The 22,891-nt window shown below is 43.9% G+C and overlaps 1 protein-coding gene and 1 non-coding gene across 4 annotated transcripts in view; one reads left to right on the forward strand and one right to left on the reverse strand.

Annotated features, from left to right (window-relative positions):
- The window catches only part of ndrg2 (NDRG family member 2), a 35,979-nt gene extending 13,401 nt beyond the window's left edge, over positions 1–22,578 (reverse strand). Inside the window, exons 1-2 of one of the 3 annotated variants that reach the window (XM_018763835.2) lie at positions 22,052–22,578; positions 399–496 (exon numbers count right to left, since the gene is read on the reverse strand). In XM_018763835.2, the coding sequence (XP_018619351.1) occupies positions 399–473 (75 nt within the window). In that variant the 5' untranslated portion in view covers positions 474–496; positions 22,052–22,578. Of the gene's footprint in view, positions 1–398; positions 497–8,050; positions 8,083–9,608; positions 9,694–22,051 lie in introns of those variants that run through there. The other 2 variants (XM_018763836.2, XM_018763834.2) reach the window with 2 other exon arrangements.
- On the forward strand, positions 17,117–17,189 carry trnar-ucu (transfer RNA arginine (anticodon UCU)). Its single transcript has one exon. It is a non-coding gene; the product is annotated as a tRNA-Arg (tRNA).
- Positions 22,579–22,891: the final 313 nt, after the last annotated feature.

Raw genomic sequence — 22,891 nt, forward strand, 5'->3', positions numbered from 1 at the left:
AAATTATTTAAATTTATTAAATTAAGCAAAATCCTGACTTTGAGCATGACTTTCTCTAGTGTCCTTCCTCATTTTGGCACCAGGTGGCAATAGGAAGCCAAACACATTTAGCTGTTTCATGTCAAAATGTTACTTGTAGCACTGCTGTCTCACAGCGCCCGGGTGGTGCGAGAGGACATGGGTTCAATCCCCGCTCAGTCTCTGTAGAGTCTGCATGTTCTCCCCGTGTCTGTGTGGGTTTGGTTTCTTCTGGGTGCTCCGGTTTCCTCCCATAGGAAATTTTGTTAATTGCTAAGAATTTTGCCATGACTTTAATTCCTTGCACTAGGTCGCTTTGAGAATGTGTGTTTGTATAGTGTGTGTAGAGTGCGGTAGGCGACTGCACCCTGACCTCTCACCTTAACTGAGTCCGGCTGACCCGGAAGTAAAGGCTTTTCTTCAGTGATGGCAATTTCCTGCAATTCGGTCGTCATGGCAACAAATTTTTTCTCTGCTCCTAAGCGAGAGGAGAACAAAAGTAGTGTTTAATCTGCATGTTAATGAAGGTGACCTGTTAAACCCAAGAGGGCCCCACACACACACAAACTCAATATTTCTCTGTTCCACGGGGACCCAGAGAGCTGAGGAATTGTCAGCCTGTTAATTAACCGTCGTAAGCCACTCAAAGGAGAATAATTAACAGAAGGAGATTTGACAGGGTGCTCTGGGTTTCGGAATCCTTGCGTCACTATTTATACGTTCATTATACACATGTGGACTAAGTAACAGAAGGTAAAATCTGACGCAAGTAAATCGTAAATAAAAACACAGCTACAAAAGTGAGGCATATTATGATTATGTTGATGCCCAATTAGCAGAATGTGTCAACTATAAAAGAGGTCTGACAGTTAGAGCTTTGATATGTAAATTTTTAAAGCAACGTAGGGTAACTAACAGAGTTCTAGATGCCATATAGTCGGTGCCAAAATTGCAGGCGCATCAGCCACAAAAACTACAACACAGGTTTCCCCCGCTATCCGAAAGCAGAGCGTTCCCATGAACCCTTTCATGAGCCGAAACGGCGTAAAGCGAAGAAGCAATTACCATTAATTTATACGGGAAAATTTTTTGAGCGTTCCCAGGCCCAAAAAATAACCTACCGAATCATCCCAAATAACACGTAAGACCTAATAGTACGAATGGCGGACGCAGGAAAGGTCAACGCGCACACAACGTCTTTATTTTGCTCACCACGATCGAAATGTTTAATTACGTCCATTTTTACATTAAGTGCGACACCCTTACGAGCTCTCTTAGGCTTTTCTGATACCTTAGGACACAAAATACTCAAGATGAAGCACAGATGCTCGCAGACACAGTTCGAAGCTATGGCAGCTTGATGCCGATGCTGAGCGTAGTTTCCAGGGAAGGAGCTTGGCGGCGCCGCTCTCGCTGCTCAGAACGCGCGCTGCCTTTGTAACGGCTCGCTGCAAAACAAACACCGAACGCTATTTCCGCTTTTTGCCTTTTTTCGTAAAATCCTCTTCGTATTTCTTTCGGTTAACGAAAACAGGTACAAACGTGGGTCTTTCGAGAAAGCGAAGGGGCGTCAAGCCAAGTTTCGAAAAGCGAGGTGTACCTGTATTATTTAACGTGTCAGCGGAAAGGGTCTCAAAAATATTGACAGCATTTAGGAAGACGTGGACAAAGTGCATCGAGGAACAAAGAGGAAACGGCGGTCACGAGTCAGGGCTCACCGACAAGGATAGACGAATACTTTGCAGGACAGTTGCTAAATGACACTAAAGTACAGCCTCAGAAATTACCACAGCACTGACTCGATACCTCTGTGACCCGACCTCAAGAAAAATTTTATGCCGTGAGCTTCTCAAAGCTGGAATTTATGGCAGGGTTACCATTCAGAAATCGCCTGCATCCAAGGCCAGCACACAGTGACGCATAACTGGGGGTAAGCAGCACAAAAAACTAGGTCTTTGAGAAATGGAAAAAAGAAAATCCTTGTGTCCACTCACTTCGCCCATGAGCTCTTAAGTTCATGTAAGGTGTAAATGTTCATGCGCTATAACTTTAAGAGAGGGGGTGTGGTGGGGCAGTGGGTTGGACCGGGTTCTGCTCTCCGGTGGGTGTGGGGTTCGAGTCCCGCTTGGGGTGCCTTGTGATGGACTGGCGTCCCATCCTGGGTGTGTCCCCTCCAGCCTTACATCCTGTGTTGCTGGGTTAGGCTCCGGTTCCCCGCGACCCCGTATGGGACAAGCGGTTCAAACAATGTATAACTTTAAGATTGGTCCTGGATAAAACTTGACACAGCTACTCCTGTAATGTAATGTACATGTTGATATACCGAAAAAAGAAATTACTAGGAAGGCAATTTGAAATCGTGGATATTCAGATAATTGAAAAAATGTAAATTTAAATGTAAATGTTTGATAAGGCATCTTTCACCTTATTTCCTGGACAGGTTTACATTTGGCAAAAGCCAAAGGATGCCTTCAACTCATGGGTAGCCATCTGGTAGGAGTCCTGAGGTCTGATGATTTTTCAGCAGGAAACTGAATATGACGGCATTACTGGACCAGATGCACCCTATGGCATAAACACTGTTCCCTCATTATGTTCCCATATTCCAGGATGATGATGCCCTTATAGGCACTTGTAAACAAATACCATGCCTTTCGTGACCTCCCCAGTCATCGGATCTAAATATTACTCAACTTGTATGCAGGGCTGTGAAGTCAGTACACAAAACCTTCGACCCCGACTCCAGTAACCCAATAATGGCTTCCGACGTCACAGCACTGCGCAAAAGTTGCACATTATTTTGGGGATGGAATAATCCGGCAAATATAGGCCTAAACCTATATTACACCTCTAATTCTTGGGGGGGTCAACTTACACACCGGATCGACTTACACGCCGGCATATACAGTACATTTAGTCGGAGTCTGTACATTTTTACCGACTCCAACTCCAGTTACACAATAATTGCTTCTGACTACGACTCCATAGCACTGCCTGTATGGAACATTCTGGAACGGAGAGTGCACAGTTGATTTCCACCTCCATAATCCCTCAAAAAACTGGAGGTTTCCGATATTCCACTACACACAGTTCAAAACTTGTATTGCGGCATTCCAAGAAGGACCAGAGATGTTCTGAAGGCAAAGGGTGGCCCAACACTTTATTAGGTCCTTCATATTAAAATACGGTAGTCTCCCCCTTATCCGCGGGTTCGCTTTCTGCGGTTTCAGTTACCCACCGTCAACCGCGGTCCGAAAATATTAAATGGAAAGTTCCAGAAATAAACAACTCGTAAGCTGTAAATCGCGCGTTGTTCTGAGTAGCGTGGTGAAACCTCATACCGTCCCTCCCAGGATGTGAAACATCCCTTTGTCCAGCATACCCACGCTGTATCCGCTACCGGCCCGTTAGTCACTTAGTAGCATCTCGGTTATCAGATTGACTGTTGCGGTATTGCGGTTCTTGTGTTTAAGTAACCTTTTTTTTTTAAAAATAAAAAACCTTTATTTAAAAATCAGTACTCATGAGGACCTGGGTATTCATCCTTAGTTTTCTTTCTTTTTCTGTACAGGAAAAAACAGTATATACTGTATGGGGTTTGGTACCATCCACGGTTTCAGGCATCTGCTGGTGGTCTTGGAATACATCCCCCGTGGATAAGGGGAGAGTACTGTATTGTTGACGTTTCTCTTATTTGTCATTTATACAGTAATAAACGGGTTTATAAATAGATTTTAAAATTAAATATGACATGACTGTTGATAAGATTATTCGTTTTTGACATTTCACTTCCTGAAAAGCAGCATAATTATTTCACCTAATGAAAAAACACTTAAAGAAAGCTTTTGCCTGTACTGTACTAAAACTGCATCTGAGCCTGGAAACCGGCTGACGTCGCCAGTCTGTCTGTGAAGGTTAAGTATCAGGGGAGCAATCGCTCAAACCGTTGCAGCCATTCTGAAGGACCGACAGCACAAACCCTCACGGAAAAGCTCCGCCAAAGCCGCTAAACCACCTAAACAAGTTTGTACTGTAACACCTTTTCCATTATAACTGTCCAAAAGGCAGGTGTAGACAAGTGTTCACAGCTACACTGCGTGTTTTTGGAAAAATACAGAGATGTTTGACTAGAAAAATAACGCATAAGTATGGTGCATGGGAAACAAACACAGCTTTCAACACACTTTTCTCCAAAATAACTCAGAATGTTGAGTTTGCACTTATTTATCAATTTATACAGCTGAGCACCAATTTAGGCCAAGTACCTTGCTCAAGGGTACTACAGCTGGAGGTTGGGGTCAAACATGCAATCTTAGGGTCTACAGGCAGCAGCTCTAACTACTGCAATACCGGCTGTCCTGATATACAAATCTCAGCTGAATACAAAATTCAGCCTGGCTTTAGCCGGTGAAAAAATCAAAAAGAAGATGGGGGAAAAATTAGATTTAGTCATTGGAAGTATTAGCCAAAGTATTAGATGCATTTCGGTGAATCTTTGACTTACTTTACAGCTTTGCTAGAATCTGTTGGGGGGGCTCGTTTTTGGCATTGAGCAAAGTTGTTGACATCCCATTTTTGGGACATCTGTGGAGAAAACTGAGATGGATATAGGATGGTAGCGGCTTGCTGAGATAAGGGAATGTGCGAGCACAGAGGTCACTGGGCATTTCCATGTTCTCCGTCCAAGACTGATATATAAATACAGGCAGGCTTGGTCTAATACCGCTCTCCTTAAAATACCAAGGCTATAAAGCAGATGTTGACTATATATATCACTTTTTACACCTTGACTAGTAGCAGTACGTCCATACAGGGTGTACCCTAACTCTCACCCCATGCTTCCGGGACAGGTTCCAAACGACAGCTATTCTGCATTAGAATTAGGCAGTTATTACTAATGAATTGCTCTATGGTAATATTACTTGCTACTACAAATATTACTTACCAGTATTATTTGCTACTACAAATACCGTCAGTATTCCCTTCATAGTAAATTTATAAATTGGCACAAACTGCACCAGATGTTATTTATCAGTGGTTTCCTTTCCAACTACTGCCGCCAAGAGCAGTTAGACTCATAGGAACCACTCACATGGTTTTCAAGGTAAGTGGTGTAACAGAAGCGTTTTGCCACAATGTTACCCGCCGTGTGGCCATGTCACTGCTTCTGCTCCCATGAGCATATTTAAGTGCTGAAAAGCTGGAGAGCAACGGGCCACAAGTTACTACAGCAACTTCTGACAACTGGCCTGTTGGGGTAAATATTCCAACCACTTGGTTTCACTTTATAGACACATATGTAAAAAAAAAAAAAAACATCCTGACAACAAAAACTCCCTTGACCTTCATAGTTTCTAGCTGTAGACATGCCTTTTCGGTGTAGCAGCCATGATCAAATTTCATTTGAAGTGAAAAGAGATTTCATTCGAAGCGAAAGCAGTTTTAATGGCCTCCGGCTCAACTTCGGCATCTGCAAGAGTGAGGATGGGAATCTGTACAATTTTAGGGAACCCATCTTACATAATCAACTGCGGAGGCACTTACTGGTTTCCATCTACAAGTCCAGCTTTATTACATTTATTACATTTTATTTTATTACACACACACACACACACATTTTCAGAACCGCTTGTCCCTCACAGGGTCACGGGGAACCGGAGCCTACCCGGCAACACAGGGCGTAAGGCCAGAGGGGGAGGGGGACACACCCAGGATGGGACGCCAGTCCGTCGCAAGGCACCCCAAGCGGGACTCGAACCCCAGACCCACCGGAGAGCAGGACAGCAGCCCAACCCACTGCGCCACCGCGCCCCCTTATTTTATTACACTTTACTAAATTTCACATGTACTCGCCGGCGGAACTCCACAAACCTACTCTTTGGCGACTGCATAACATACAGGAATATCTCAGCAGCACTACGTAGCTTATTAAATATTTTAATTCAGTTAACTTTACGAACAACATTAATTTCTTACTATAAAAACAGCTACAGTGAAACAATGCTCTTACTAGGGTGAGAAGAGGCACAATTTTAGTAACATAATTCAAAATGTTACTAAATGTACTTCTATGAGATGCACGTCCCTTTGGAGAAAGCGTCTGCCAAATAAATAAATGTAAATGTAAAACCATACATGCATTTTGAAATTCCTAGCTGAATGTTAGAAAATTTTTTTGTACTTTGTATAAACCCCCAACCTTTGTTACATAAATCTGTTACCGTATTACATCGTAACCAAAAATGTATGCAGTATCCCACTTCTGACACCACATGCGTTTCATTCTAAGAAGTACTTGTCAACGGCTTTATCCGGCAAGCAAGTTAAGCAGAAAATGCAAACTGATTAGAAAACATACCTGCTCAATTGCCAAGAAGATACAGTGACCTAAAATTATTTTGCCTGTACTATAGTTAACAATTTTTTTATGTAGTTCCTATTTATGAGCTAACTAGAGCTGCATGGTATGTTATTCAGTCCCAAATTATGTGAGTCACTGATTCTTTCACTGCTTCATTAAATTTATTCATTTGATACTATATTTAGTCAAACACAGCTTTGGAAGCTTGTTCAGTTTTTCTTTCCCCATTTTCCCAAACTGCTTCTCCAATTTGGGTTGCGGTGATCCCAGATGCATAGGGCGTGAAGCGCGCTACTAACGCCACTTGATCACAACGCTGTCTGCTTATTTCCTCCTGTTAATTCCAGGGCTGTGGAGTCGGTACACAAATCTTCGACTCCGAGTCCACGGCACTGCCCAAAAGTTGCACATTATTTTGTGGGTCAACTTATCCAAGGAATATCGGCCTAAACCTATTTTACACCTCTAATTTTTGGGGGTTGACTTATATACCGGATTGACTTATACACCGGCATATACGGTACATTTTTAACCGACTCCAACTCCACAGCACTGGTTAATTCAGATTTAGTTACTTTATTCTCAACCAATTCCTTTTTACAGTTCATGTGCTGTTTTTGGAGCTTCTTTCAGAACAACTCAGTACATTTATTGTCAGTACACCTTCAGCCGTTAAAAGTATTACGAAGAACCAATGCCACGAAGCAAACTTTTACCATCGTTCATAAAGATATTGATTTTGAATTAGGTCACTGTTTGTTTTTGATAGTTTCAATTCCTTGTTTGTTTTTTCGCCGATTTGTTCAGTGATTAGTCTGCAAAATAGCTTTCCAGCTCCTTAAATGCTTGTTCATGTGACATCTCAGTTCTTCAATCATTCCAGAGAGTACAGTCTATGCTGGCAGACTTCTGACCTGATCAATAACTGTGATATGTGCAGCTGACTATGGACAAAGGAATGCTTGCTCTCAGTCGTGCCCCAGCCCGCTAGAAGTCTCTGCTTACTTTTAGCTGATGCTTTTTTGAGAAACAACTTACAATGTTATACCCCCTACAATTAATTACCCATTTATACAGCTGGCTAGTTTTACTGGAGAGATTTATAAGTACCTTGCTCAAGGGTACTACAACACTAGGTGAAGCTCAAACCGGCAACCTTTGGGTCGAAAGGCAGCGGCTCTAACCGTTACACTTCCAGCCATCTTTCCTTCCCTTCCCACCAAACAATGGACACCAAAAGAGACAAGTAAGTGACATAAATGAAGAAATCGCTCACATGATTTGTTCAAAATGCATCCATCTAGTCAGAATATGATTGAACGCATTAAAAAAAAGGCAGTAATAGAACTCAAACACAGCTGTTAAATTACAGTGGATCTAACATTTGCTATAGAGAGGAAAAAAACTAACTGCAGACTGTTACTAAATGTGTACAGTAATAAAAATGTACAGCTTTTAGAATAGACAACACTACCAGGGTCCACGCTAATGAAAAATAAGTGTCACTGAGGCATTTTCTTTGCCTTCCATGCAAAAAAAAAAAACTGAACAAAAGCTCAATTAAATTTTTCAATGACAAAGTAAGTAACAAAGAACTAAAGAAAATAATAAAAATCACAGATGCTGAGCAATGGGTTTCTGTGCACAGTGTTTAATGAGTGTGACACTTACGCTGTTCGCACATCTTCAGGTGCTGTCCAGACTCTTTTTCTACCTTTTATTTTATGATGTACAAATAATTAAGTGCGCATTTTCGTACATGCCGATAGATTTGGTTGATTTTCCGCAATGTTCCGCAATTCCAGAGACAGCCAGGCGGGGCAAAGTACCTTTAAATCTTTTCAGTTTTAAATGCGATCAAGCAAGTTAAAACCAGTGCGTCAAAAACAGTGCAATGTTCCATGTAATTAAACGATAATGCTGAGAGCAGGTTGTTCCTGTACATTGCCAGAATCGCTGCCAAATCGTGGCCACTTCCATTCTGGGCGAAGGCATTAGCTAACTGTGAGTGGGAGTTCAGCCGCAGCAGCTGCCTCGATGTCTCCTGGCAGGTACGAGATATAGCGGTCAGTGGAACAGCAGGACACAATTGGCTACAGAAAATATGGAGTGATGATGGGGGATAATCCGTCCATCCAATTTCAATAAGCGCTTGTCCTAAGCAGGGTCACGTGAACCGGAACCTGTCCTGGAAACACTGGGTGCAAGGCTGAGGAGGGCTACACCCTGGACGGGAGGACCAGGTAGCATGGACCACACACGCGCTCACTTCCCGATTAACACACCACGAGCAATTTTGTGTCACCAGTTTATCTGAATTGCATGTCTTTGGACTGTGGGAGGAAACCAGAGCACGGAAAATGGAGGTTTACGACCAGAAGCGCAGAAGGACTCTGAACAGAGAGAGAAGAGGTATTCATGAAAGCAAAAAGGAGGTTCAGGGAAGGTTAGAAAAGGAAGGGAAAGGGGAGTGATGGGTGGAGGAGAAAGAGGACGGGGCTAAATTGAGCCAAAAGGGCAGATGCAGGAAGAAGAGAAGTTTAAGATACATCTTTTCTTCCTGCTCCTGGGTGGTCCCGCTGCTCTCTGTGATGGAATTAGGCTCCGAAAGAGGCGAACGTGGCTAAGGAGGGGGGGGTTGTACAAACAGTCACAATACGCCCAAGACCCACTGCGCTTCAAACAGCAACGATTAGTCACCACATGGCTCGTTGCACATCCAGTATTCATATCTTACTGGCTCGAGTCCAATTCACTCTCAACTGTCCCACCTACTGGGGACTCACTGGCTGGACATTAAAGACAAATCTGCCAGAGCCTTGAAAGAGACTCAAAAACACCACATAATACCTACAATACCCCAGTAACCCGGGTCCCAACGCCACGATGAACACGCAAGCTGTAGCTTCACGTTGCCTAATGGTGACACAAGCCGACATCCACGCCCTCTCCGGTAGGTACAAATACTCAACCCGAGCCGAAACAAGCCGTTCCCTCAAGGTCACTGAACACGACCGAAAAAAAAAAAAAAAAAAAAAAAACATGTTTCGGAACACAGAACACTGCGGCGGCTTACAAGATACTGGGACATCAGAAAGGAAGCCATTGCGTAACCATTCTGCTTTTATAACCGTATGACTGTGTCCCTCTCTCTCACACATACATAAACGCACATGCACGATCGCACACGTGCTCACGCACTCTCACGCACACTCACACGCGCACTCACCCTCCCTTTCCCTCTCTCCCTTGGTGCTTAATCTCTGTGTTCTTCCTGAGAGTGGGCCAGTGTGCTCTGGAGCGTGTGAGGACTCTTTAATGCATGGGGGGGGGACAGTCTGTCACCAGGGAGAGAGGCAGCGAGACCCACCGAGAATTACAATGAGCCAAAGGGGAAAGGCAGCCACTGAAAGGGAAACACAGTTAGACATATACAGGCTGAGATATTCCAATGACTAAGGGCTGGAGGAGTAACCACGAAAAGAAAAACACTAGATGTATCTACATCTATTTGTTTAGCAGATGCTTTTCTCCAAAGCAACTTCTAGGGAACTCCGTGTAGTGTTATCAGCCTACACACCTTATTCACCATGGTGACTTACACTGCTAGATACACTGGGTCACTCATCCATACATCAGTGGAACGCACTCTCTCTCTCACACACCAATCTACCAGAACAACATGTCTTTGGACTGTGGGAGGAAACCCATGCAGACATGCAGACACAGGGAGAACATGCGAACTCAACAAAGACTGAGTGCGGATCGAGCCCACACCCTCTCGCACCACCGAGGCGCCGTGAGACAGCAGCACTACTCACTGTGCCACCACCCCCCCGCCATTTCCATCTGAAACAACTATGGGGCGAAAGAAAAACAGAGCAAACCTAAGCGGTACGGAAGAACTGTGCTTGATAATGGAGACAAGCGTGATGAGATGTGACTCCAAGAACTAAAACATCATCACTACCATCAATGACTCAACAGCATCAGTCATCCATCCTTTCATCAATTCCATTCATAAGACCCCTCAGAAATCCAGCCTACTGCTGTCATCAGTTCCATCTACAAATTCATCAACCTGTCCCATTCCAACCTCATGAGTCTTATCCATCAGCCTAGTCTGACATGGGCCGTATTTCCCTCACTCTTATTCCCTAATCACTGATAATGTTGTTCATTTTGCAAAATTATTCCCCCCCCCCCCCCCCCCCAGTTTTCATTTACCAGCTGTAGATTTAATCAGGCTCTTTCCCTGCAGGGTTGTGCAGTGTAGAATAAGAGCATTTCCAACCACATACAGCATAACATATTCTGATCTCACCCTCTTTGCCCCAAAAAACGCCGGGATAAAGAGAACACCAAGTAAACTGTGTTTCTGGCAGCACATCTCTTCCGTCCTCTCTCTCTCAGCCAAAACACAAGCCCTGGACGAGATGTGCAGATCTGTGCCCAGCACTGTCATTTCTGCTTCCAGCTTTTATTATGAGCTCCAGACTTTGTCTCCAGTGAATATGGCATTTCATCCCTGTGGGTTGAAGAAAAAAAACAGCTTCACGTACAGGTGCATCCACACCAGGTCACGACAGCCGTCCACTATGGGCATCCCACTGTTATCCGCGATCCCTCAGTGCCAGACTGAACACCATGCAGACAGAAGTTTAACTATTTTTACCCAGCAGTCTGAAAGGAGCAAAAGCAAACATTTGAAGCAGACTGAACAATAATGTTGCTACTTTTTCAAGTGGGAAAATAAAGATTCAATTAATGCGCAACGGGATGTGATTTTGGCTCAGATGCATCCTTTCTGCGTGGACATTTTGCTGTCTGGTCACCTGCGTGTCTGTTCTCTCCTTCTGCTTCAGTTTTGGTTAAATAACATCAACACACTCCTTCTGGAAGAAAAGAGAGCACAAAGGGAAAACAGACACAAGGAAAGCTAACAGAACCTGCCGCCATGGAGACCTAGAGAGATGCCAAGGTTCCTTCACTCTCTGTCTTTGTCTCTCTTGCTTCCTCTCCCTTTCCCACGGAGCCAAACCGATGCACATCACCTCTGTACAAAGCAGCCTAGAGAACACTAGTCCCCTGTGTGGCCAGACGGGGCTCAGCTGCCTAACCTCAGAAACACTCTCTCTGCACTCCAGCTCTAGGATCCAGCCCTGCCCATCTCAACCCATCACTCACTCAGTATGTCAGTGCATTACTGACTGAGTAATACGAGCCCCAATCCATCATTTATTCAGTCGTGTTGAGGGAACAATGGATTAATCAATGATACACTTTATTCTTGGTAGTACTGGATCAGTAATACCAGCCCCAATGCGACATTGACTCAACATCGACTCATTATCCAACTCATTATTGGCTCGGTGCAACTCCATCCACTACTGACTCAACACTACCAACCAAAATCCATCATTGACCGAGTACTGTCTGACCCACAACTGGCTAACCACTACGCCACCACTTACTGACTCAACACTACCAACCAAAATCCATCATTAACTCAGTAGGACCTGACCTACTCTAATTATTGCTGACTCAGCAGTACCCAGTTCAGCATTGGCTCAGCAATACCCATTTCAGTTTATCAGGGACTCATTATTACACAGTCCATTCGAGATTTACTATTACCAAGTCCAGTCAATTACTGACCCAGTGATGCTCAGTTTATGACTCACTCAGTACTACCAACTCCAATGCACTGCTGACTCAATATAACCAAACTCAGCCCGTTATTGACTCAGCCCTACCGTCCTCAAGACACCACTGGCTCAGTATCGGGAGGTGCAACGAAGAGAGAATAACATAATACTGGACACATTCACTTCAGTTCCCAAGCAAACATACTACAGCAAAACTCATCAAACGCATTCATATACCATGCAACCAAACATATTGGTTCCACCATTTGATTTCACTTCGCATTAGTCTTATCCATTTATGTCCAGTCAAAACCAGCCCTTAGGAAATTAGACGTATTTGTTTTCAAGCAGATATTAAATCACAGCACTGCCCATTCGGTACTACCAAGCCCAGTCCATAACATCATTTATGAAGATCCAGGAGATCCAAGGAGACGTGAGTGTAAAAGAGATGTGTTTTGAGACCCAGTAACCTTGTTGTCCAGTACAGGCCCACAATGGCCTGGCTCCTACCCAGAAAGTACAGTGTGTGAGGCACTCAGTGTTCCCAGTTCATTCTTGAAATATAGCTCAGGTCAGCACAGGCTGTGAGGATCAACTGCAGCAACATTCTCAATAAGCAGCAGCACCGACAATCAGGGCTGCGGAGCCGGTACCCAAAACCTTCGACTCCGATTCCAGCAACCCACTAATTGCTTCCGACTCCACGACTCTTGACTCCACGGCAAGTTGCACATTATTTTGGGGGTCAATTTATCCAGCGAATGTGGGCCTAACCCTATATTACACCTCTGATTTAGGGGGTCGACTTATACACCAGCATACATGATACATTTAGCCATAGTCAGTTTTACCGACTCCAGCTCCGATTCCAGTAACCCAATAATTGCTTCCGACTCCACAGCGCTGCTGGGAGGTACACTGTAATGGTATAAAATAACACTGGACCCATCATGTACTTCAGTTCTCAAACAAACATATCGATTGAAAGCCCATCACACCCATTCATATCCCATGAATGTGAACCAAGCACAAGGATTCGCTTACAACCACTCACATTCCATTAGTTCCATAAGAAATTAGGAAAACTGCTTTGCTCCATCTATATATAAAGCCTTATATATTAAGCCCTTTTGCCATATCACTCCATAAGATTTTTCTCATGTTTTGTCTCTAGTGATCCAACTATAAGCATCTATTAAATTAATCCTCTTGTCCCATTTCCGTGCACTGCACAAACAGCACGTCAAACAAGCTGGACTCCGCTAGGCTGATTTTGTCTCAGCTGCAACGCAACATCCGATCACATTGGACAAAACCATCAGCACTGTGTTTGTAATAACAGCAATAATAATAATAATAATAATAATAATAATAATAATAATAATAATAGTGTGCATGTTCTCTCCATGTTTGCCTGGGTTTCCTTTGGGTGCTCCGGCTGCCTCTCCTAGTCCGACTTGAGTTTCAGGTGAACTGGTGACTCTGAATTATCCTTAATGTGTCTAAGAGTGAGTGAACAAGTGCGTTAGATTGCTTGGCTGAAAAAGACCTGGTCGCTCGGACTGCCACGCTCCTCCACCCCCGCCCGCTTGATGGTCCCACGCACAAGTGGCCCGAAAGAGCAAAGGTTTTCCGTTCTGGCTCAAATATGGTAGAATGACCTCCCCCTCTCACTCAGAACTGCTGAATCCCTCTCAACATTCAGGAACGGTCTCAAAATGCATCACTTCTGCATCACCAGGAGGTAAGAGAAGTATGGTCGCCTGTGGGCGAAGTCTCCATATCATCACTTGGTTGAAAACCATTTCAGATACTCTTCAACACGGAAACAGCTGCAGCCATCAAGCGCTTCCTTAGGCCCCACCGGCACAACCTACAGTCTCAGGTTCATTGCCCTATTTAGCGCTGTGAACCCGAGGTCCACTGACTCTAACCCTAACCTTAGGAGAGCACCATGAGTCGCCAGATCAATCATTTCCTATTCCGGTCCCTGGCACATGGAGTTCCACCCTTCCAGAAGATCAGCTCTCTTCCCATGGAATGTGCGTGCCTGTGTGTCAGCGTGCCTGCATGTGAATGCGTCGCTGTGTGAAAATGACTACGTGCGGCTCTGTGTCTTTTAACGTGTGCCCATATCTCCATTAGCTTGTGATATACGTGCTTTAAGTGTATGTCTGACAGTTTGTGTTAGCATTAGCGAGAATTCTGTGTGTGTGCGTGTGTGTGTGCGTGTGTGTGTGTGTGGGACAAAGAGATAAAAAGAAGGTACTGTACAATGTCAAAATTTGGCTGCTGAACCTAAGTACAAGAGACCACTTGAGTGCAAGAGGACATCATATAAATATGCTGATAATAAAACCTTTCATAGCCTTCACTGTAAAATAACGACAAAAATGAAAAAAAAAAAACAAAACAGAAACACTGTTGACCGGATGATCTCCACGTGAAAGTGTGCTGGAGGTTTTAATGAAAGCAGATAGTGTTGTAACCTTCAAGCGGGCGACATTCAGAGATGGGCTACCACCGGCAAGGGCAATGAACAGCCAATCACAAACCAGGGAACAAAGATAGCTGGCCAATCACAGGCAAGAAAGGACAATTTTTTTTTTTTCTCTACGAAAGAGTAGAGGGCCTGACCAGAAGCTATAGTTACGAAATCGTGCACATGGGATTACTGAAAAAGATTTCTTACTCACCCTAGATGATCTACAACACTGGTCTACAACATCTCAAGAGCTTCTGGGTGATCTGGGTTTTGCTGCACTGAAGTCATTAAATGGTCAACATGTCAGATAACCTGGTGATTTGGGTGTCGGCCTGGGAAGCAGTAAAGTTCATCGTCCAAATCCTGCAAAACTCTGACCCTTGAGGACCAGAGCTGTGTACACCTGATGAAAAAAATCAGCCCTCAAAAATAAACAGGCAGCTAGAATTAGAAAGACTGTTTGCGCCACGGAACTGGACTGTATAGCACAAATATTTACATTCGCATTTAAATATTTAGTTTTCATTTACATCTACGTGCCAGATCATCTTTTTCAGTGAGATTTCCTATGCAGATGGAAAACAGGCAGTAATAACCGTCTTACAACAAACATGATATCATAACAATCCATGGGGAAAGTGTACTTTGACATCTTCTAATGCTGTGTTGTGAGCAACGGTTGCTCTGTTTTCTTAAACGTGGTAAAATACGTGAAAGCCCTCAAGCGCTGAGGACAGTCCTAATGATCACTCTTACACTTTGAACAGATACTACGCACATAGTATACTAGTGCTGTGGAGTTGGAGTTGGAGTTGGAGTTGGAAGCAATTTTTGGGTTACTGGAGTCAGAGTCAGTAAAAATGTACTGACTCCATATACTGGTGTATAAGTCACACACACATCATCTGAAACACTTGTCCCATATGGGGTTGCAGGGAGCCAGAGCCTAACCCAGCACGGCAGGGCATAAGGCTGGAGGGGGCACACCCAAGACAGGACACTAGTCCTTCACAAGGCACCCCAAGCAAGACTCGAACCCCAGACCCACTGGAAAGCAGGACCTGGTCCAACCCACTGTGCCACTGTGCCCCCCAGCATATAAGATGACCCCCAAAAATTAGAGGCATAATATACTATAGATTTAAGCCTATATTCGCCGTATGAGTCGACCCCCAAAATAACATGCAACTTCTGGGCAGTGCTGTGGAGTCGGAGTTGTGGAATCAGAGTCGGGAGCAATTATTGGGTTACTGGAGTCCGAGTTGGTAAAAATGTATCGATTCTGACTACATGTAGCATATATGCCAGCGTATAAGTCGATCCGGTGTATAAGTCAACCCCCAAAAATTAGACGTGTGCTATAGGTTTAGGCCTATATTCGCCAGATAAGTCGACCCCCAAAACAACCTGCAACTTTTGGGCAATGCTGTGGAGTCGGAGTCCAAGATTTGTGTCCTGACTCCACAGCCCTGCAGTATATTAGTGTGCCGCACTGGCTCACTACTGTGTGCTACACACTTTCAACTCGCAACGATCCAGTTGAGCTGCCAGTGCTGCATTTCATTTATTTGCAGTTTATTGTCTACTTTCACATTTCTTTGTGTGTCTGGGTGTGCTGTTCCCCTATTCTGGTGTTGTTCCGGTCTCTTCTATTACTATTCGGGCATAGTGACAGAATACACTGTCTAACTCAACTTACGAACATGCCTGGGACAGGATGAATGGTCGTACGTTGTTGTGTTTGTAACTGCGAACTCATTTTTATGCTCAAGACAACACCCATAAAAGCTTAATCATACAAATATCCCTTGATTTATTTGCAGGTCAGGTTTTATTTAATAAAAGAAAAATAAAAGAAAAAAAAACTCATATGTAGCTATAATACATAAAAATGCACTATATGAAAAATTACTATTTATTTTACTATTTTAATTAACTCTAAGCATCCTTAAAATTAGGAATAAAGCTACTAAAAATTCAGAGTGCAGCACCTCCACAAGCCCGTGCTCAATTCCAACTGTGAACAAATTCATCCCGTAATTATCTGCAATTAACGACAGCGTCACTCTGTTTTCGACATTTTTTTTTACCTCCACTTTTATTACCATGGTAACTGTACACCTCCTCTTACAGGTGCTATTAGAGTGACCAGGACTCAGGAAAAGCAGATGTAGGCTGTACACACTTCAGAGGAGGCGGGCTCAATTAAGGATGGCCCACAAGCCCCTACAGCGTGTGTTTTACTACCATCTATTGGTCTGGCAGGTAAACACAATTTTGTGCAAGAAAAAACATTTTTGCAAAAAAGAAAAACAACGCATCTCCAAAAATCCGAAACGGAAAAGTTCACTTTCGGTTCCCTTAACAGAGAGGTGGCTCAAGGCACATGTGCAACAGGTGACTGTCAGACAGAGCCTTAAGATGTAACCTTGGAAATGGGATACATTCATATACTTTTACACTTGGATCAAAATACCTGGAGCAAACAGAGCTACCCTGAAGCACTACTTATATAATCGTCCTCAAAAATATCAGTGAAGGAAGGACGCAATCTAGGTACATCCTATCTCTATAAGAAATTAACCACTGAGGCTATCAACTACCCCAGTGGCCTAATGGATAAGGCACTGGCCTTCTAAGCCAGGGATTGTGGGTTCGAGTCCCATCTGGGGTGTATGACCTTTGGAAACAGCTGGTAGTGTTGCAGTTAGAGCTGTCGCCATCATCGGAGATTTTAATCCCACCTCCATCTGTAGTAGTATTCAGCAATTGCTCCAGTAAAATTACAGAGCTGAATAAATCGGTAAAAAATTGTTGGTGTCTTAATATTCATCGTAAATTGCTTTGGACAAAAGCGTCAGCTAAATGTAAATGTTAAATGAGAATCCCCTTAATAACCTCATATTAATACATAGAGCACATAATGCAATTTTTACCAGTGATTACACCATTTGTTCACTAATACTTCTGCAGAGGAATGGAGGTACACTGAATCAAACCATCACGACTGTATGAAACTGAATTCTGCTGCACATCTACCTGACTGGTCTAGCTAGAGTTATGCAACGTTAGGCATCCCGAATGATACATCTTGCGTAGTTTTTCATATACATATACGCTCGTTACTCCCTTTATTCAGTTTCCTAAGTCTGGTTTTTCACATATCCAGTCTGAGATTGTGAATACCCCGTATCGTTAATCAGTCCAGATTTGTCATCGATACGGTCTGCTACATAAGGTCCAAACCGCAAAATCTGGTCCTCAATAATGGAGCTGAATTTAAAAATTGTGCAGCAGCTGTATGAGACACAGTGTGTGAAACACTGTGCTGTAATTTTCTGATTATTCATTTATGAAAATACGACATGTAGCCTTTAACTTCCCCATTCCAGGCCACAAACACCATCATGGCAAATTTACTTTAGAAAATCATTTTCAAATTTATTTTAGATACAATAAATCTAAATGAAATTTCTGCAGATAGCCCTCTGCTGCCCAATAGACCCAAAATGCATTCCCTTAGGAGGGTCTTGATGCCATCATTATCAGCAGTGGTGAGGGGGGCAAGAAAAAAGCAGCAACTATAAAATAAAACATCAGTTTCTGTATAGTTTAAAGCAGAAAAAATCTAAAGAAATTAAATTAAAATTGTTAAAATTTTTACCTATATTCCAAATGTGGACTTAAAAGAATTCTAACTCAGAAACTTATGAGGTACATGCTGACATTTTGCTACTACAATGACATATGATTCAAAAAAATCACAATTTTTTGTAATTTTCAGGGAACAAACCTCAAAAAAGAAAACCGCGTACAATTTTAGTTTGTTTCCTCGTTTCCCTTATGATACAAGGCATCATGTAGGATGATTCTAGAGTGAACTTGGGGCTGGGCTGAAACGAACCCTATTTCTTTCCTATAAAAAATAACGGAATAAATAAGTGCATTATCCAGTTTTTCAATATTCGGTGTACATAATCTAGACACATTATACACAACGTATTTCTGTCACAATGCTGAATATCATTTACTAGCTACATGCTTGTTGATCTTTTTAAACTAGCAAACACATCTGTTCCTGTTAAAATAGATAAGGGATGAAAGAAAGTTTACTGTTGAGCTAATCTGTAATTAATTTGAATTAGAAAGTATATTATTTAATAATTAATTCAATATTGTGCATTGCATGAACTGGTAAACAATGTAGTTAACTATGTGGGGAAATAGGAAGTGCATGAACACAGTTAATCTGAGTAATCCGCAAAGTGAGACGCTGGATAACCTGGCTGCTCATGAAGAAGGTTTTACTGGAGAATGTGAACGTACATCGTCTTTTCAACTCCACCGAGTATCTCTCGACTCGTCATTGTTAAAGAAGCTGGAAGACAATCTTCATAAATGTTTATATATCTCAAAAAAAAGTATTACTAGGAAGATGATCAGGAATCGTCGATATTCGGATAAAGTTTTATGCAGCTACTCGTGTGATGAACATTGGTTCATATGGTGGAACGAAACAAAGTAACCATTTAAAAATCACACATCTTCAACTATGTCTCTCTTTTTGCTAATGTAATGAGCACATTGTATTTTCTACGAGATGTACGTCGCGTTGGAGAAAAGTGTCTGCTAAATGAATAAATGTAAATGTAAATGTAAAACATAATGAAGTAAGCTCGGGGGACAGCTGGTAGCGTAGTACTTAGAGATGCTGCCTTTGGACCTAAAGGTCGCAGGTTTAAATCTCACCTCCGGCTGCAGGACCCCTGAGCAAGGTACTTACCCTAAATTGCTCCTGGGAAAAAAAAAAAAATTACCTAACTGTATTAATGGGTAAATAATTGTAAGCTTAGCATTGTAAATGGCTTTGGAGAAAAGCATCAGCTAAATGAATAAATGTAATTTCAACAACAGCATTTGTGGTCACCAGACATGGTAGGTTTACACCAGTACTGGCAATTAGTTTCTTTGGTCCAATGTCCCAAGCAATGAAAACAGAGCACACACACACACACAGCCCCACCACAACACACTTACTGGGCTGGAAAACAGACATGTGAACTACATGACTGGCTATTAAAAACCCAAACACATACAGAGATGCTTAAAAATAGCCCTGAGATATATGTGTGGGACACAGGTGCCGCTGGACTGAAAAACAGAGCCTGCTTTTTGGCCTCGTACCAATCACAGCAGCTGTACATGGAGGGAAGAAGGAGGAGAGGGCAAAGGGAGAGGGCCACGGGAAACAGGAGGGGCGAGGGGGCAGACGAGGGGTAATTGCTCGAAGCACAACATCATACTACGGAGAAGGATCACAGGCAAGGAAGTGGTGTGAAGAACAGTTTCATAAGCAGGGAATACAGAGGGAAGGAAGGGAAGCAGGAGGGTAGTGGAGGAGTGTGAGAACACACACACACACACACACACACACACACACACAATCTCTGAGCACATTCTTCACATCACTCGCTTCCTCCTTCTGGCTCTATCACATACCAGCGCCACTCGGTACTCTTTACACCATATCAGCAATTCCGATAAGATAAGGTGTCGAGAAAGGAACCGATACACAAAATGTGTATATGTGTAAAATACTATTCAAGGCAGAGTAGTGCTTGTGACAGTAATTTACTGTAGTACGGTGTCATGTGAGAAGACACAATGCAATGTAGTGCTGGTGTAATGATGCGTAATATTTTGAATAAAACTATGTGTGGATAACAATGTATGCCAGTATACATGTGTTTTATTTTCCCTTATGCATCTTTTTATATGCTTTTTATATTTTATTCTCCCGATACAGCTTTATATTGGTGTTTCCGTGTTTTCTTTATTTCTTGCTGTACACTCTGAATATACACGATTTTATTTTGCTGTTTCCATGTTAATTTTGCTGTTCTCATCCAGAAAGTCCTTTCAGGGTGTAAGTACAGTGAATACTGTTGTATAATTTAGATTGTCATAAATAACATAAATAAGCTAATCAAGTTTGATGCCATACAATTGAATTATATTTTTTTTGAAAAAAGTCAAGTGCGGCATACTATGCATTGATGCAGTGTAAAACGGGGTATTGAGTACGTGGAAAGTTCAGTAAGTTAATACAGAGATACCATGTTTGCATGGTAATTACCACCGTCCAAGCCAAGTGCAATCCAAAAGAGTTGCCTAAAGAGCCTAAAAATAAACATTGTTGGGATCTTGGCACGCCCTTCCCTCCACGTTTAAAAATGAGGTCCACATGCGCGTGCATGCTTGTGCACGTGTGTGCACGTTCGCGGTCACACGCCTGAAAAAAAAAGAAGAACAATCAATGCGGAGTATCCAGGGTCAGCGCTGCGCACCGGACCGCTGCCCCGCCGCGTCTGACGGCCGCGCCCACGAGCGTGGCTGCCCGATTTCTTGCATCTCTGATTTTCAAAACGTGCGTCTTAATAGATCAGAAGCGCGCAGAAGTCGGCGCGGTTTACGCCACCAAATGATGGAGCTGGGTGTGGGGGGGGGGCGATGAGTCAGCCGCTCGAGCGACACACCTCCGTTTGACATTGACACACATTCCCTCCGCCGCGTGCGCGCGCCGAGCACGCGTGCGGGCACCGCCGCCTCAAGCGCAACAAACGGTCCGCGTGACGCCGCTCGTACCCGTTTGCAGCAACGGCGCGACGCTCTTGGAAGAAAAGCGCCAGCAGCAGGGAATCTTTGTCTCCGCGTCAGAATGTTTTTTGGGGGAGGAAACAACAACAAAAGAAAAATGCAATTTAAGCACGAGCGCGGCGGCCGGTGCCGAGAAAAGTGTAATCAATGTCACGGTTTAAGTTGCACCAGCCCGCCGTTCCATCCATGATCCCATTCGGACCCTTTCCGTCGCGTCGCGCCTCCCGCTCCTGTGCGCTTCTTCGCCGCGTGCGCTACCCTGGTAAACTGCACAAACGAAACGCCGCGAGTGCAAGCACAAGCAGCACGTGTCCTCCTCCTCGCGACGAACCTGACGGACCGTGACAGGTTCCCGCGTTTGACCGCATTTCAGCACGCAATTACTGACAGCTATTTTTATTACCGCGCGTGCCAGTCAGTGTGCGCTCGTGGACAAATGCTGGAAAAGCGGAGAAAATGTTGAGAAACGGACCGAAAGACGCCTTGATCACAAGCACGCGGCGGAGGAACGCGCCGCAACGCGCCGCGTGTGTGCGCTGGTGGAAAGCGGTGGTTATTAATAATATCTACAGCTGAATGGACACGATTAATTCACAACAGGTCATTCCATCGCAGCAGCGGCATCTCCCAAAACACCGAGTGTTCGTACAAACATAATGTAATAAATAAGAAACACACATGACATGTTATTCTTCTATTTACATAATTCAAGCATTTTTAATGCAATTTTAAGGCATAATTTGGAAACTTTATGATTCCAGAGAAATAAATACTTCTTTACCACGGCCAGAATACATGTAGTTGCATACATAATGATAATAATAGTGTATAAAATACAACAAGCAACAAAATAGGCTTCCTACGTACGGTCGTACCTACCTTAAGTTTTTCTTTTTTTATTTAAATCCCGAAAGGAAAAAAAAATGTGTTTTTTTTTAGAAAAGGAGAGCTGTGTGACAAGACGCTGCTTTTCCCTGTCGCGCTGTTTTCCTCTATATTTCACTTCACTCCTCCTGTCTCTCCCCGTCTTTCTTGCCTTTCAAATCCGCTGTCTTTTTTCGTCCTGTCTCGAGCCGCGGGGGAGAAAAAAAAACAGAAACACCAACTGAAAATATGGAGCCGTCAATCAAAAAGCCGCGGGGGGGCGGGGGGCTTGGAAAGTTACTTTAAAGAGCACCTCGGCGGGGGGGGGAGTACGTGGGGGTTCATCGAGACCGTTTGGGTTTAAACCCGTCCGAACCGCCGCAGTCGAACTCGTCCCGAACCGGGCGGCGGCGGGGTCTTTGACTTCCGCCGTCCTCGCGCTGCGCGCTGTTATTTCATGTTTAAAGGCGGGTCTCGCGCTTGGGCGCACTACGCCGCCATTGTGTCCCCCTCCGCCGAACCGGTGGTAGGCGCCAGTAGTCGGCGGACTCGAACAAAACACGCTCGCATTCCAAGCTCCTGGTTCCGCCTCAGAAACACACACGTACTCGTGCACATGTACACACGTGCGCGCGCACACACACGCGGTACAGTGGAGTGCCGTGAGTCGAAGCCCGGTGTCATTATAGGCCTTTGTCAACAAACGTATGGGAAGGGGCCGAGTGGGGAGGGGGGGGCGGGGGGCGCCACGTACCACCGCTGGAGTGTCGCGCGCGCGGCACCGTCTCCAAGCGCGAGCGAGCGCACTGTTACGCAAGCGGCGAACGCCGGGTTTGTGCGCAAAACACGCAACTC

This window comes from Scleropages formosus, chromosome 11, assembly GCF_900964775.1.
Source record: "Scleropages formosus chromosome 11, fSclFor1.1, whole genome shotgun sequence".
In the NCBI taxonomy this organism is placed as follows: Eukaryota; Metazoa; Chordata; class Actinopteri; order Osteoglossiformes; family Osteoglossidae; genus Scleropages; species Scleropages formosus.